The 18,695-nt window shown below is 33.5% G+C and overlaps 1 protein-coding gene across 1 annotated transcript; it reads right to left on the reverse strand.

Moving 5' to 3' along the window:
- Positions 1–14,660: 14,660 nt before the first annotated feature.
- LOC140893296 (uncharacterized) lies at positions 14,661–17,439 on the reverse strand. The gene is made up of 13 exons (XM_073302357.1): positions 17,312–17,439; positions 17,061–17,198; positions 16,824–16,905; positions 16,573–16,649; positions 16,336–16,451; positions 16,147–16,255; positions 15,946–16,062; positions 15,738–15,829; positions 15,583–15,649; positions 15,379–15,460; positions 15,198–15,289; positions 14,904–15,047; positions 14,661–14,807 (listed from the first exon to the last, which is right to left on the reverse strand). The coding sequence occupies exons 1-13, from the start codon at positions 17,405–17,407 to the stop codon at positions 14,661–14,663; spliced, it is 1,359 nt and encodes a 452-aa protein (XP_073158458.1). The 5' UTR covers positions 17,408–17,439.
- Between the last annotated feature and the right edge of the window lie 1,256 nt (positions 17,440–18,695).

An 18,695-nucleotide genomic window follows, 5' to 3' on the forward strand; every position in this document is an offset into this window, starting at 1 on the left:
ACAAAACAAAGCAACAGCCGGATAACCGGTGAGAATGATAATCCCAGTAAAAGCAACATATCAAATAATAAATAAACAACATGCTATCAAGACAACATATTCAAGTCAAGGTTAATGATATGCATGTCTTTAAAAACCAGGATATCGATTCTGATAAACAAGGGATTGCTGCAGTGCTTTTGGGATCCCGAGGATGAGATCACGTAACGACTCACCGACTCTCCCAATCGAGGTGGTGCCACGTATCCCACTCCTCTAGACTTTGAGCAACTATAATGAGTATGCTAGCACCAGGCGAAACGACTACGATCCAGGCCACTCAATCATAGTTCCCAAACGTCTAAACAAAAAGGGCGGTTCTGCCCGCTGAAAGCAAGATTGGCTCAAGATGAATGCATAACAGAAACATAATCATAAGCCACTTAACAAAAGTCCAAGAAATCAACAAGACACAAATTCTTCATGCTAGAACAAGTGTACAAACAAGTATGTGATTTAAAAAGGGAAACTCAAGAACTAAGCTGTCTCGAGTATGCTATCCCGCTACGATGACTGCTTTTACCTTTCAAGGCAGTAGTTCCAACTTCTGGAAAGCTACAACAAAAGATTGTATCAACAACTATACAACCTAAACAACAATCAACGGTTCATGGAAATCTCTTTACCGTTCTTCGTCCAACTCTCGACGATCAAATGCTGCTAACACAGGGCTCGACAACTCCAACGAATTTGTATGAATACAAGAGATGATTGATCAATAGCCACGATCAACTTACAAGCCAAGTTCATAACTCAAAATGGTTCGAAACTCCAAAACTCAAACCGACGGCATAACGGCTATAACTGAACAAACCGGCAACGCAGACAGCAGTTCAATACCGATATCAACTCAATTCAATGCTAATACAACAACAACAAGACAAACCCAACAAATCTCAAAATCATGATTTTCGAAAATAGCTTCCAAAAATCATAACAATTCCGAACGTCGCTCTAATTCAAAACCGACAGATAATAAACGATCAGAACTCCGCCAAGAACAACATACTAGAATCTAAATTGATTCTAACAACCTTCGAAAAACAAAACATATTCAATCGGAGAAATACTTACGGTATAACGGAGCTCTCACTGCAGTGATCACTAATCTGCCTTCAGAAATAAATTCCAACGACCGGATCGAGCCGGAAGGAAATCTGAAAGCTCAAAACTCCAAAAGGGGCGTTTCAATGGAGGCTCACGGTTGGAGAGGAAGATGAAGGCTTCTCCAATTAAAATCTATGTGTAAATAATATATAAAAATCAATATTTGCGTTTTAGTCCCTGAAATTTCCAAAATTTGCAAAAAGGACCCTGATCAAAATCAAACCGGCTCGAGAACTCTGTAGTCTCTGATTAACTCAATAAACTCATTTAAGATAAAAACGGGGCGTTACAGATCTACTGAGCAAGTCAATGCAGCAGGAGGATTTCCCGGACCACCACAACAGAAGTATGACCTTTATTCCAACACATCCAGGTTGGAAGGATTATCCCAATCTCAGATACGGAAACCCTCCAGCACACCAACCGCAAAATCAAGCTTATAGGCCACCATATCATCCACAACAGCAGCGTCCTCAAATTCCAACGTCTGGTGAGTTTCTAGAAAATATAGTTAAGGATCTTGCAACTAACACTGTAACTTTTCAACAGGAGACAAGAGCAAGTATCCAAAAGTTGAACACTCAAATGGGGCAGTTGGAAACCGCAATTAACAGATTGGAGGCACTAAATTCTAGCAGTCTGCCATCACAGAAAGTGGTGAATCCGAAGGAGAATGTTAGTGCAATCACCTTGAGGAGTGGAAAGGAGTTGCAGATTCGTTAAGAAGCGGTTCAAGAACCGGTAGAGGATGAAGATGACAAGAAATTTAAGGTGGGGGAGAATGAGAAAATTCAAGAGGCACCAAGAGGTAAGTTTTCTTCCCTTTCTGAGTATAAGCTTGTTGCCCCTTTTCCCTTAGCATTGAAAGAGTTTAGGAAGAATGAAGGAATTAAGGGGTTGTATGAAGTTTTTTGTAGATGTGAGGTAAATATTCCTTTGTTAGATGCTATCAAACAAGTACCTTGCTATGCTAAATTTTTAAAAGAATTGTGTACTAAGAAAAGGAAACAAAAGTTGAAGGGGTGTCAGAAAGTTGAATTGGGAGAACAGGTTTCTGCCGTAATTCAAAGAAACGTACCCACAAAATGCAAGGACCCAGGTATGTTTTTGATTTCTTTTAAAATAGGAGATGTTCATCTTGATACGGCCATGATAGACTTAGGATCGTCGATTAATGTCATGCCATACTCTATTTATGCTTCCTTAAATCTTGTGCCTTTGACTGAAACTGCAATTGTTATCCAGATGGCTAATAGATCTACTATTCATCCTAGAGGTGTGTTATAGGATGTTCTTGTGCAAGTTGGTAATTTGGTTTTTCCTGCTGATTTCTATGTGCTTGATATGAAAAGCAATGATTTGAATAGTCCAATTTTGCTAGGAAGACCATTTTTGAAAACTTCGAAGTCCATCATAGATGTTAACAATGGCACTCTCACTATGGAGTTTGATAGGGAGGCTGTTAAGTTTCATATTTTTGATACCTTGCAAATACCTGATTGTGCAAGTGTTGTTAATAATTTTGATGTCATTAATCACTTGTCGCAAGAACACGAGAAGGTTGTGAATGTGGATAAAGTTAAGGAGGTTATTACAAGACCTATTGAGAATTTTACTGCTGAAAGTTTTCGTTCTGATCTGCAGGTACCAAGGAAATCGAAGCAGAGGAAGCAAAGACCAAAACTTACTGCAAAACTGCGCAAGTGGGTGAAGGTGGTTAGAAGAACCAGATATGACCCACCTTGAGGAACTGAATCATACAGTCGGGCCGACGACTGTAAACAGAGGCGCTGCTTGGGAGGCAACCCAAGGGGAGTATTTTCTTTCATTCTTAGTTTTTATTATTTTTTTTTTTGCATTTTTTCTTACATTGGGGACAATTTAAGATTTTAAGTATGGGGGAGAGACTTAGCCAGTCATTGAGAGAATCTAGTGGATTTTTGAAAAAAAAAATAAGAGCTCATAGTTTGTGATGAATTTGACTGTTGAAAATCACTAGCCCATGATGATATCTAATTGATGGCGTTCATGCTTTTGAAAATAGATGATTTGCTAACTTTGGAACACTTTGATCTCCAATGCAAATTAGACTTTGATATGGTTCTTGAATATTCTTTAGCACGCATGAGTCATGGCTTGTGAATTGTATATGACATAGTGAAGGTCGTGTGAGCCTTGTGATAGTCTTAGGAAGTCGCTAGCCTATCAATCTCCCTTTTGAGTTTATTTGAAAAAAGAAAAAGAAAAAGAATAAAGAATGAAGTTAGTAATGTGAGGGGAGGCATTGGAATGGGGATTGAAATTCTAGTCCTATAAATTTCAAGAGCTAAATATTGAGGAGAATGTACGGAGTTGAGGATAACCGGGTGCAATTACTCGGACAAGTGAAAAGACTATAAAATTTCTCAATGGTTTAATTTGATTTGTTGGTGTGAAACTTGAGCTATTGTGGGTTTTACATTAAATGGATCTATGAAGTGTGCATGACACTTGCTAATGACCATATACACACACACGTTCGAGGCTATATCTCGAGTTGAAATGTCTGGATATTGAACTTGTTCCGTTGTTAGAATTTTAGCACCTTTCTTGATCATGCATTGAGTTTATTCCTGAGGCACAAATGTGAAGATCAGGGTCATTTTTGTTATGGATTATGAGTTTGAACTTATTATTGGTTTTGTGTTGCTCGAGGGCGAGCAAGGATTAAGTATGGGGGAGTTTGATGTGATGGTATTTTCCTATGTTTGATTGAGTTAGTTTGTTATAATTCGATGCATTTTGAATGATAAATTTGGTTGTTTAGCTCCTAATCATTGTCTTTGAATTAATATAGGAACATAGGAGAAAAGTTGAGAAAGGAAGAAGAAAGAATCGTTGTTGCTGAAGAATGATGCGCGATTGCACAATGCCAGGCGCTGTTGGAGATTGGTTAGCGCGTTTGCGCATGTTATTAGCGCAAGGGAAGCGCAGAACAGAGGAATCATGCGCTTTTGTGCTTGGAGGATTGTTGTTTTCACTACTTCTTGTGCAAACGCACAACTTGTTTCTTGTGCAAACGCACAACTTGTTTGCACAAGAAAAATAATCATCTGCGCTGCTGAGATGTGCGAGAGATTTTCGAGATAAAAGAGGCCGCTCGATCGGTCAATCTGTACCGATCGAGCGGTGCCAAAAAAATTGTGAAAACAGTAGGGTCCAAGATTTTGTCTCGCTCGATCCGCAAAGTTCAACCGATCGAGCGAGACGGGCTGTTCGAAAAAAAATCTGTAATTTAGGAATTTTTATTTTTAAGGACTCTAGCCTTAATTAAAATATATATCTCGAATTTTAGAGTCTTAGAAGCATTCTGAATCAGTTTTAGACGGGGGGAAGGCAGAGAACTCTCTTGGCGGCTAGGTTTTTTTTCTCTTTTCTTAGATTTAATTTTTCTTTCATGAAATTTTAAGTAGAATTCATGAATATTGTTGGCTAAGTTTTAGTACTTAGTTGAGGAAGACGAACCCTTGATTTTATTCAATTTGTGAGATTTAGATTTTCATTGTTTGATTTTATTTGAGTATCGAGAGTTGTTTGGAATCGATTGTTATGCTTGTATGTGAGATTTTTGGATTGATCACCCTAGGATTTTGCTATACAATCTATTGCTAAATTAGAATTTAAATATGTAATTGTTTGAATCATCTAATTTGTGAACCAACTATGATTAATATTTTCTGCTGTTGAATTTATTAAATCGTAGGAACAAAAATTGACTAGCTAGATTAAATACAATCGCTGGTATTGTGTTGTCTAGATTCATCAGTTTTACTCATTTGAATGCTACCATGGATTTAAATCTAATCGCTGGTATTGGGTTAATTTATGGGGTAAGGTTTAACTTAAAACGATGTTGTCTAGTTAACTAAAATTAAGGTGAAACAGGAATTAAATTTTCAATGATGAATATTCAATGTGAATTAATTATTTTTAGGAAATCGATGATCGAATGAATAATTTTAAGGGTGTAGTCGACCGATACCAAGTCTCGTTAGTTTATTGATCTTCTTATTTTAATTCTTGCATAGTAGTTAATAAAATCCAAAAAACCCCTTTTATTATTTTCAGTATTTTAAGAACACTATTTAAATTTCACTTTTCTCGTGGGAACGATCCCTGCTCACATTACTGCATATTTTGTTATCTGATTTGAGTTGGGTAATTTGGACGTGACACGACTAAGCGCTACCAATGTGCATACATGAATTGTCAATAAAGTTCCTGAACAACCACCACGGGGAAAACGATGGTAGAATATTAAACACAGAGAAACACACACACCCAACAAGGTACACACGTAAGTGAATATAAATATAAAACATGCTTACATGTAAGGGTATTCATATTTCGGATAAAACCGAAAAAATCAAAAATCCAAACCGGTATAATCAAAAATCAACTCGAACCGAAAACCATATTTTGTAATTCGGATATAAATATTAAAACCAAAATTTATTTGGTTCGGTTTTGGATTATATATATCAAAACCGAACCAACCAAAAAAACCGAAATTGAATTAAATTAATAATTTTATTTATATTTTTTATTTATATTTTATATGTTATGAGATGATATTTAGTGAATGAATAATCAATTTGAATAATTTTTTGTTGATTGTTGTTTATTTAATTCATTGTTATTTTTTATGTAATTTATAGTTGATTTGTTGATTATTCTTTATGTAATTTTTAGTTGATTGTTGTTTTTATATGTCATTTAAACTTTATTTTTAAATTTTTTACTAAGAAATCATGTAAAAAATCATATTATATTTTACAATGTATTTATATTATTAATTTTAATAATTTTTTCAAAATCGAAATAACCGTATCAAAATTTATTTTGTTTTTTTGAAAATAAAATTAGCATGTGGTTGGATGTTTGTCCTTGTTTTTTTTGTTTTTTTTGTTCCTTCACTACATGACTATAACTTTAATTTGTGTGTTGAGGTATTTAAATTACATGTTGGATGAAATTTATGTTTTTTTTATTGTGTTATGTATTATTAATGATCGAACCGACTAAACCGAACCGTAAAAACCGGTACATTATAGTGCAAAAACCAAACCGAACCGAAGTAGAACGGTTTGACTTCGGATTACATTTTTTATAAACCAAAAACCGAAAAACCAAACCAAAATTAGACAAATTAAAATCGAATCGATCGATGAACACCCCTACTTGCATGCATCAATCATAAGAATTTAATGGGATATCATGATTCAAGCAATAAAAATGGACACATTAAGACGGTCAAACTATGATGAAGTATTGTGGAATACAATTAACTATGCACATCATTCAATAAATTAATCAATGGTCAAACCATGGGCAACCCATATGTTAAATTAATTTAATTGGATGGATTGGGTATCATCATGCAAGTAGTGTATGGTCAAACTAATAATTGATTAATGATGGTCAACAATAATTGATTAATAATGGTCAAACCATGGATAAAAGAGAAGGGCGATAACGTAAAAACACAATTAAACTGGTATATTTATAGGATCAACAAACCATTGAGAGGCCATATTTTAGCGAGAGACCGAAATATATAAGAAAACATTGGAGCCAATATCATTGGCCTTCAATTTGATGAATTAAGCCTCATTTCCATTATATTTCTCGGTCGACCATCATTCCGGGAACAATGATATCCCGAAAAAAACAAAGTATAATCCCGAGACATTTACTATGAGTATTCATGCAGACGGGCCTCATTCTACACAACGTCGATTTTGTACCAACTACCAGCAAGCCAATCCAACAAAAAACAAACAAAGGCAATAACAAGATTGCGAAATACAAAACATAAACACAGAGACTTTCGGAGGCATGCAGTCAATCGTCGAGTACCAAACACAAAATAAGAATACTAACCCATTGGAAGCAGATGTGCATACATGAATTGTCAAGAAAGTTCCTGAACAACCACCATGGGGAAAACGATGGTAGAATAGTAAACACAGAGAAACATACACCCCCAACAAGGAACACACGTAAGTGAATATAAATATAAAACATTCTTGCATCCATCAATCATAAGAATTTAATGGGATATCACGATTCAAGCAATCAACTATGGACACATGAAGACGGTCAAACTACGATAAAGTATTGTGGAATACAATTAACTATTCACACCATTCAATAAATTAATCAATGGTCAAACCATGGGCAAACCATACGTTAAATTAATTTAATTAATTGGATGGATTGGGTATCATCATGCAAGTAGTGGACGGTCAAACTAATAATTGATTAATGATGGTCAATAATAATTGATTAATGATGGTCAAACCATGGGTAAAAGAGAAGGACGATAGCGTAAAAACACAATTAAACTGGCATATTTATAGATAAATATAGAAATATAGATATAGATATAGATATAGATATAGATAGATTGATTAATGATGGTCAATAATAATTGATTAATGATGGTCAAACCATGGGTAAAGAGAAGGGCGATATCGTAAAAACACAATTAAACTGGTATAATAATAATAATAATAATAATAATAATATAGATACAGATATAGATATAGAATATAGATATAATAATAATAATAATAATAATAATAATAATAGAAGAATATGTAAACAAGTAAAATGTGAATTTTGTTGTGAAAATGTAAAAATTTATGGTAAAAAGTAAAAAATTCAAAACTCAAAATATATGAAACTCTATACTTTCTAAAATTCTTCTCTCTTAAATTGTGATTTTTTACACAAATGGAGAGACCTATTTATATATCTCATTTGGAGATTAGTCCAAAAATTAATACATCATCATCTACATCATCACACACTAATTTTCAAATTTTACAACTCAATTTTCAACATTTAATAATAATATATTTTCAACACTCCCCCTTGTGATGATGATCGTAATATGATAACTGTCTTTATTACGTGTTTTATACTGCCTCATTAAAAACCTTACCAGAAAAAACGCATTGGGATAAAAACCATAGTAAGGAAAAAAGAGTGCAGCCACGTAAACTCCCCTTCATGTTAACAAGAACGATTCTTCACATATTTTGTATTTTGCGTATCCCAATGTTATATATATGTTTTTTGAATATCGTTGTAGGAAGTATCTTTGTAAAGAGATCTGATGAGTTTTCACTTGATTGAATGTAACAGATATCAATATCTCTATTCTTCTCAAGCTCTTGAGTGAAGGCAAAGAACTTTGGGGAGATATGTTTGGTTCTGTCACTTTTGATGTATCCTTCTTTCATTTGAGCAACACATGCAGCATTATCTTCATATAGTGTCACAGGCTTCTTGTCTATTGACAATCCACACGAGGTTTGGATATGTTGGGTCATTGACTTTAGCCACACAAATTCACGGCTTGCTTCATGTAATGCAATAATCTCGGCGTGATTTGATGAAGTTGTTACAAGTGTTTGTTTTTGTGAACGCCAAGAAATTGCAGTGCCTCCACGAGTAAATACATATTCAGTTTGGGAACGTGTCTTATGTGGATCAGATAAATATCCAGCAGCATAACCAATGATACTTTGATTGGTATCTTTTGAATATAAAAGTCCCAAATCTGTCGTTCCTCGTAGATAGAGGAATATATGTTTAATTCTGTTCCAGTGCCTCTTTGTTGGATATGATCTGAATCTTGCCAATAAATTTACAGCAAAAGATATATCAGGTCTAGTACAATTTGCAAGAAACATAAGGGCACCAATGACACTTAGATATGGTACTTCTGGACCAAGAATAACTTCATCATCTTCACATGGACGGAATGGATCTTTTTCTATGTTTAATGATCTAACAACCATTAAATTAGTTAAAGGATTTGATTTATCCATATTAAAACGTTTAAGGATCTTTTCTGTATAATTTTCCTGGTGAACAAAAATTCCACATTTTTTTTGTTCGATTTGCAAACTCGGACAATACTTGGTTTTTCAAGGTCCTTCATTTCGAATTCTTCCTTCAAGTACAACATAACTTCCTGAATTTCCTTATTCGTTCCAATGATGTTTAAATCATCAATATATACAGCAATAATTACACATCCGGATGTTGTTTTCTTGATTAAAACACAAGGGAATATTGAATTATTTACATATCTCTTTTTCATCAAGTGTTCACTTAGCCGATTATACCAAATTCGACTAGATTGCTTCAACCCATATAATGATCTTTGCAATTTTACAGAATAAAATTCTCTGGGTTTTGAACTCTTTGCTTCAGGCATCTTAAATCCTTCAGGGTTTTTCATGTATATATCACTATCAAGTGATCCGTATAAGTAAGCTGTAACAACATCCATAAGACGCATTTCTAAATTTTCAAATACTGCCAAACTAATCAAATATCAAAACGTAATTGCATCCATAACAAGAGAATACGTTTCTTCATAATCAATTCCAGGCCTTTGAGAAAAACCTTGTGCAACGAGTCGAGCTTTATATCTTACTACTTCATTTTTCTCATTTCGATTTCGAACGAAAACCCATTTGTATCCAACAGGTTTTACACCTTCAGGTGTAAGGACTATAGGTTCAAAAACATTACGTTTATTTAGCGAATCCAATTCAACCTGGATAACATCTTTCCATTTTCCCCAATCCTACCGAGTTTTACATTCACCAAAAGATTTTGGTTAATGATCTTCATTCTCATTTATGTTGTCACATGCCACATTATAAGAAAATATCTCATTAATTTCTTCTATATCTTTTCGGTTCCATATTTTTCCAGTATTAATCTAATTGATAGAGATTTCATGATTCTCTTCAGTTTGTGGTTCTGACAGAATATTTTCATCATCATGTGTTTCTTTTGGAACACCATTTTCTATTTTGTGATCATCGTGTTTCTCTATGCTTTTTATTTTCCGAGGATTTTTATCCTTGGAACCGATTGACCTTCCACGCTTCAAGCGTTTTATGACATCATGAGTGTATTCAATTTGTTTATTTGGTATTTCAATTCAAGCAGTGGCATTTACAGCAGGTATATAGGATTTTGTTACCCCTTTTGTGTCTGCAAATGCATCTGACATTTGATTAGCTATTTCTTTGCAAGTGCACAATTTGTTGTACATCTTTCTCATATTTTTTAGTTCTTGGATCCAAATGTAACAATGATGTTACATACCATGTAATTTCTTTTTCGATGCGTTTTTTTTCTCCCCCTAACATTGGGAAGATTTTTTCAGTAAAATGACAATCAGCAAAACGTGTTGTAAACACATCTCCTGTCTGAGGCTCAAGATTTTGAATGATTGATGGGCTATCATAACCGATATAAATACCGATCTTTCTTTGAGGACCCATTTTTTATCGTTGAGGTGGTGCAATAGGCACATATACCATACATCTAAAAATTCTCAGATGAGAAATGTCTGGTTCTTTACCAAATGCAAGCTGCAATGGGGAGCATTTATGATAAGCACTTGGTCTGATGCGAATTAATGCAACATCATGTAAAATTTCATCTCCCCATATAGAAATAGGAAGTTTTGTTCTCATAGTCATTGGTCTAGCAATCAGTTGTAGACGTTTAATCAATGATTCAGCTAATCCATTTTGTGTATTAACATGAGCTACATGATGTTCAACAGTGATTCCTATCGACATACAATAGTCATTAAAAGTCTGGGAAGTAAATTCTACAGCATTATCAAGTCTTATTTTCTTGATTGTATAATCGGGAAATTGATTTCGCAATTTTATTATTTGAGTCATCAATCTTGCAAATGCCACATTCCGAGTTGACAATAAGCATACATGTGACCATCTGTTAGAGACATCGATCAATACCATAAAGTATCGAAATGGTCCACATGGTTGATGAATTGGCCCACAAATATCACCCTGAATACGTTCAAGAAATATGGGTGATTCAGTTTGGATTTTAGCTGGTGATGGTCTTATAATAATGTTTTCAAGAGAACATGTTTTACATTGAAACTTATTATTCTGAAAGATCTTCTGGTCTTTCTTTGGATGACCATGTGTATTTTCTATAATTCTTTGCATCATTATTGAACCAGGATGTCCCAATCGATCATGTTAATTGGCTAATATTGATGAATTATCAATCACCATATTTGATTCAATTGGACTTATATGCGTATAATGCAATCCAGTAGGGAGCATTTGTATTTTTTCAACTACATATTTTTTTCCTGATTTATATGTAGTAAGACACATATATTTCTGATTTTCATAAGTTATTGTCTCTGTATCATACCCATTAGAATATATGTCATTAAAACTCAACAAATTTCTTTTTGATTGTGGTGAATATAAAACATCATTTATCAAAAATTTGTACCATTAGGTAACAAAAAATGTGTTTTACCACATCCTTTAGTCAAGTTTACAGGACCTGATATTGTATTCACCATTGTTTTTGTTGGTTTTAGTTCCAAGAAATATCTTTTATCTCGGAGAATAGTGTGCGTTGTAGCACTATTAGATATGCAAACTTCCATGGGATTATTTCCTTGTTTAGCTTTGCTCATACCGTTTTTCATATTGAACTTAAAAAAAATATGCAATAAAGAAAAATTAATGACAATATATGAAAATATAACATGTTTCATAATACAATAATACATGAAAATATAATATGTTACATTCTAGTCCCACCAATATATTAATCAATGTTTTCGAAATCATTCAAAAACTCACCAGCATCGAAATGAGTTGAACCACTTAAATGGTCACATTTTCAACAAAATTGATCTCTTTTCCTTTTCCCTTTATCGATTCTTTATAGAGCTTACAAAGGTGCTCAAGGGCTCGGCAAGTACGTGACCAATGTCGTGGAGTGTCACATTTTTAACAAACACTCTCAGATATTTTTGAGTGATTTTCATTCTCACTCATATTTTCATGCTGCCTTTTTTGTGGGTGGTTAGTAACGCTCTTTTGAGATGAGTTATTGAAGTAAATATCTCGATTATTTTCATATCCACGGCCTAGACCACGACCACGATCATTTCTACGTCCACGCTCACGTCCTCGACCTCGTCAATGACGAAAATCTTGTCTATGCCTTTGATTTTGGTATTCATTTTTACTTACGACATTTGCTTCTGGAAATGCCGTTGATCCAGTGGATCGGGATTGATAATTTCTCATTAACAATTCGTTGTTATTTTTCGCCACAAGAAGACATGCGATGAGTTCAGAATATCTCGTAAACTCACGCACTCTATACTGTTATTGTAGAGTTATATTTGATGCGTGGAAAGCGTAAAATGTCTTCTCAAGCATTTCCATTTCAGTAATCACATGTTCACAAAATTTCAATTAAGAGACTATTCGATACATCGCAGAATTATAATCACTGACTTTTTTAAAGTCTTGGAATCTTAACGTATTTCATTCATTTCGGGCGGTCGGAAGTATAACTTCCATTATATGCTCAAATCTTTCCTTCAACTCTTTCCATAAAACCATTGGGTCTTTTTCTGTGAGATACTCATATTTCAATCCTTCATCAAGATGTCGACGTAAGAAAATCATAGCATTTGTTTTATCTTGTGAGGATGATATATTATTTTGTTTGATGGTATCACTTAGACCCAATGACTCAATATGCATTTCTACATCGAGAGTCCATGACATATAATTTTTTCCGGTTATATCGAGCGCAACAAATTCAAGTTTTGCCAAGTTTGACATGGTGGTACTAGAAAAATAACAATGCATTTTATTAGTTAATTTCTATTAATATGACAATACAAAATAATGGAAAAACGATGAGTACAAGAATGTTTAAATTAAAATAGAGAAAAGATACGTGGTGGATAATCAACGATGAATACAAGACTTGTGAGTATGATAAACCATAATAGTTATAAAAAAATAGCCTTAAAAATGTCATCATCTTCTTCTTTGAAAAATCGAGGAGAATTAATTTTGGGAGAAAGAGTGAATTTTGATGTGATTGAAATGTGTTTGAGTGATCATATTGATAGGGCAAAAACTAGCCGTTTATTACCGTTTGTGAAATAGCCTTAAAATGCCATCATCTTCTTCTTTGAAAAATCGAGGAGAAATAATTTTGGGAGAAAAAGTGAATTTTGGTGTGATTGAAATGTGTTTGAGTGATCATATTTGTAGGGCAAAAACTAGCCGTTTATTACCGTTTGTGACCGTTGGGAGTAAGAAAAAAAATTTGATTATGTGTTGAATAAAAATTTATGATAATCATGTGATGCATATAATGATAATCATAATTAAATAATTATGTATATCATATCACATTATTATAATGAGATGTCGTAGACTCCTTTTAGATAATATTGTGAAATTATACAAATATGGTTAGTGTATATATATACACAATAAAATATATATATCATATCACTTTATTATAAGGTCGGTGTCGTAGACATCTTTTTATGTAATAATATGAAATTATATATTAATATAGTTAGTATATATATAAATATATATCATATCACGTTATTATAAGGTCGATGTCATAGTCATCCTTTTATATAATAACATGAAATTATGTATTAGTATAGTTAGTATATATACATGATAAATATATATCATATCACGTAAGGTCGGTGTCATAAACATCCTTTTATATAATAACATAAAATTATATATTAATATACATGCATAGTAAAAATATATATAAACAGTAAAATAAATATTCTTACTTGTTGAATATTTTTGCCTTTTCTTTGTACTTTTGAATCTTTGGAAATTATAGAGAACCTTCGAGTGATCGTGCTGATAACGTATTGTGAAAATGTAAAAATTTATAGTAAAAAGTAAAAACTCCAAAACTCAAAATATATCAAACTATACACTTTCTAAAATTCTTCTCTTTTAAATTGTGATTTTCTACACAAATTGAGAGACCTATTTATATATTTCATTTTGAGATTAGTCCAAAAATTAATACATCATCATCTACATCATCACACACTAATTTTCAAATATTACAACTCAATTTTCAACATTCAACATTTAATAATAATAATATATTTTCATGTTTGTTCTATTATGTCATTGTAAATGACAAATTATAAGCGAACTTCTAGAATTTCAAATCCATCCCCCAATGCATCCTTAATGTTGCCTACATAAAACTTTTACATGTAGAAGACAAACAATATTCCCGCACAATTTTGGTACAACATATACAACAAAGGATACATCAACAAACATCATGCTAACAATATAATAAACCTCAAAATCATGCTATTGCACCTCACAAATCAAATCAATCAAACTACTAAAATGTAATGTGAAAGTTCTGTGTAACTACATTTATACCCCAACGAATCTTCAACATACGGATAATTCTCCAAATATGATAATAAAAATCGAGATCAAAACAACCAAATTAGGTAGATTCTTGCCGATTGTTTGGGATGAACAAGCTAAATTTTTCGACATTGGTGTGAAATTTCAATATGCTGACGTTTTTAAGAGGTCCAAAAATATTTTGTTTGCCTTTTACAATTTCCAGTATATGCCCAGTTTATGCAGTATCCCAGAAACCACAGCCCAGAAGGTAATCTCAGCAAATATTACATACAAAAGAGTCCCCAGTCTCTCACTTTTCCACACATCAATGAAAACATGCTTCTCAATCCAATTCACCTGTCCAAAACCAACATAAATTTTGATATTTATAGTTTGTAACAAAATAAAATATCAAACTTTGCTGCTATATATATATTATACAGACAAACTTACCAAATTGTTATCTGGATTCTTGAAATACCATCCATTTATAAATGCTGCAAAAATTCCTTGAGCCGCCATCACGAAAACCAGCATTGCATTCATACCGATCCATTCCAAGAACAGGAACGGCGTTCTAATTCCCCGTACATCAATCTGTTTAAATTTTCATCAAGGGTTTCGATTCATTCCATTTGAAAAAACAGGATTTTGAAAGGAGATTCGACATCAGTTTCGGATGCCCATAACATGAAAAAACGAAAGAAGTAAAGGACTAATTATATTTTTAGTAGAAAAGTCTGTTACCAGTATGTAGAAGGCAGAGAATACAATCCCAGCTGAACCAGCAGTGAAACAAACATAGCTGAAACTATAGAGCTGCTTGTTGATAGGAATAGCTGAAAGCAAAATAATGAAAAACTTTCTTCAATTCTTGAATTTGATCATGGAATCGGATGAAAATTCCAGAATATGCTACATTTTTTACCATCTGTGAAATGTAGAATACAGGCTAATGCTAGTAAAACAACTCCCATTGAAATCCATTGCTTCAGTCTCTCAGCATGCCCCTGCATAGTGAATTCATCTTCATCTATTTTGTTACATATTAAGCAATCGAGATTTATAAAATTTTCGATTTTGAAATATGTAGTATGAACTGATTGATAGTAGTATCACCAAAGATATATACCTTGAAATGAATCAAGACATGTCCATAGTGAATGCCAATAGTACCAGACATAATTGCTGAAATCGAGCTGCAAGAAAATGAAAAAACATATAAAATTTATCGAAATCGAGTACTCAAGAAGATGAACCATCATTAGAATCATGAAGGATTGCAACCTTAAAAGGCCTTCAGGCTCGAATGGAGCGAGGCACCAAGTGGGAGCATCGTCACGAAATGGACCAGAACTAGGAGAACTAAGTGTACAAGCCTGCATAATTTCTCATTATACATCCATGAAGACCAAACTCATGAAATACAACATATTCATTGAAATTCTTTGGAAAATAATGAACCAAGAATTTGTTTCTGGTTTTAACCACTGACCTTTAAACGTGCCCAAACCGGTTGAGTGTACAGATGATTAACGCCCCAAACTTGTCGATCAACATAGCCAACCGCATTGCAAGCGGGTCCCAAATGTCCTCTCATTCCACATTTCACCTAAAAAATGTCGAAAAGTTTACAAGTCATGTTTACTGATATATATGTAAATATGTAGTACAGAAAATTGTGTTGGTTTTTCACAGTGTATCTCTCGATTTTGTCACCGTTTTGCGCTGAGAAACTCCAGTCAGGAACATAGAGACTGAATAATGTTACCATGTAGATGACAAATGCAGTGAACCCTCCGATCCTAAAACCGAAACAAACGTCATTCTGTTGTTTCGTTTGTAGTGCAGAACAAAGACATGATACATTCGAAACGTAGCTTACCATTGCCATTTGTATGCAGTGAAAATCGAGTAATGGTCGAGGTTTTGGTTCGTTGGTCTGACCTTGGTGGTGAATGTCTCTATTAAAGCCACAACGAAGTATACCAAAGCTATTCTCTGTTCCCATTTGTACACACAACACATAAGGCTGAAGTTTTTGGATTTCTTTTTCGATCTCCATAAGCTGTTTTACATAATTAATTCACGAGTTCATGAGAAAAAGATTAAACGCACTAACCTGAAGGATGCCACACCATCGAATGTGCTTCATGTCGACGCCATAAACCAGATCATTTGGTGCATGAGAGTATCCTCCTGCAGGTCACACCATGACAATATTTAAACATGCCCTTTATCCGATTTCTTGAATTCGGACACGAACTGTGTTCAACCTCATATTCAACGTTTGTTAACGAATGTGAGGTATGTTTTGTGCTCTCAAGAGGGATTTATGCTCAAAGAAAGACAAGCATAAAACTCAATCAATACCTTGTAGCAGAATTCCCCAGAACAGAAGCTTTAACGTCCGCAAAGTTATCTTTCTTACCGCATAACTGATCTCTGGAATTCTCTGCAAAAATCAATGTTGAATCCAATTTGAGAGCATTAGTTTCTGAACAAGGGGATATGCATATATGATAGTCACACACTCGACTGAAAAAAACATTCAAAATTCTTCAATCCTGATCCTATCCAGCACTAGGGATAGTAAAATAGATATTGTACCTTGAGGGCAAGAGCTATGGCAGCACCAACAATGAAGAGGAAAAAGGGCATTACAAAATCAGCTAATGTGCATCCATTCCAAGGCGAATGGTCAATGCGCGAATACGCCCCTCCAGCATCATCTACAAGTACCATCATCTGCAAAAACACCATAAATTCAGCTTGTACAACTTATTGATATATTTCAAGGGCCGGAAACGAAAAGTGTCCATTTTCGTTCAATGTAGTTGCACTAGGGAAACTACTCATACCACAATAGTGAGACCTCTGAATGCATCTAAGGTTGCAACCCTTTTCGTCTTTTGTTTGATCAATGGCTGCTCTTCCTTCTGTTCCTCGGTTTTCATGTCCAACGTTGCCACACTTCGCGACTCATTCTCGTTGCTGATATCATGAACTCCAGTTCTTGCATCGTCCTTCTCCTCGTACACGTGCTTATGATCATCCTTCTTCTCATTTTCGACATCCGTTCTGGCCCTGTATCCTTCTTCCAACTTCCTTGGATCCTCCATGGGGAACTTTACTGTATCCTCACAGTTCATGTCCTTGCAATGGGCTGTATTTATATTTAAAAAAAAAAGGAAAGAACAAGGTTATGTTAGATGCCGGCCGTTGTTGGGAGCTCTCATGGACGATTATATTGGTCTTCCCTCCCAAACAAATAATAATAACTAGTATGAAAGCGCACACATGCGTGTGCATAAAATAATATAACATATTTCTCCTTGACTCCTTGTATGTTAGTATGTTATATATAAATATTATGTTTTTATTTTTCTTTAATTAGTTTCATAGTGATTTTTTTTTTATTTTTAAAGTAATGGATGAAAAAAAGTAAAAGTTATTTATCTTATCTATAATTGTTGCATGGTTGAAAAAAATATGAAAAATATATACATATAGAATCAAATTTACATATTTATTTAGTATAGTAGCAATTTTGAAAAAAGTAATTGGGGGCTCAACTATTATATATAATAATAAATATTAATTGTTTCATTGATTTGGGTATTTGGCTAAACTGAATCATTTATATAAGTTGTAATATATATATATATATATATATATATGTGGGATCAAGTATTTTTAGTGGACCCCCCGCATATATAGATGAATGATCATCTTTAGACCTATCATGACGGTAGTGCTCTTGTATGTAGCATGAAATATTTCCAAAAACAAAAAGCTACATGATGCTATGAAAATCACTCAAATAACTATTCTTGGGCGTATACATATTGATGGTAGAGTTCAACCTACCTTATCGGTATTATCATAAATGATAGATCTAATGTCTTATAATTTATCGTCAACAATATATCATTAACTACGTCTATGTGTAGATATATGAACCATTTGATATATGTTTTGAATATTACCCTTAGTGTAGGATTTCATTAACTCATATTGAAATATGCGCCGTTGAATTTTGGTTGCTTATGTCCGAAAAATAATAAAATTTGTTTTCAATATTTTGGACTTTAAAATATTAAAATAAGATCTCCTGAATGATCTATTTTTTATGCGACGTTCAATTTTGGTTGGGTGTGTCCGAAAAATAATAATAAAATTTTTCAATATTTTGGACTTTAAAATATTAAAATAAGATCTCCTGAATGATCTATTTTTTTTCCG

This window comes from Henckelia pumila, chromosome 3 (genome assembly GCF_033568475.1).
Source record: "Henckelia pumila isolate YLH828 chromosome 3, ASM3356847v2, whole genome shotgun sequence".
Taxonomy (NCBI): domain Eukaryota; kingdom Viridiplantae; phylum Streptophyta; class Magnoliopsida; order Lamiales; family Gesneriaceae; genus Henckelia; species Henckelia pumila.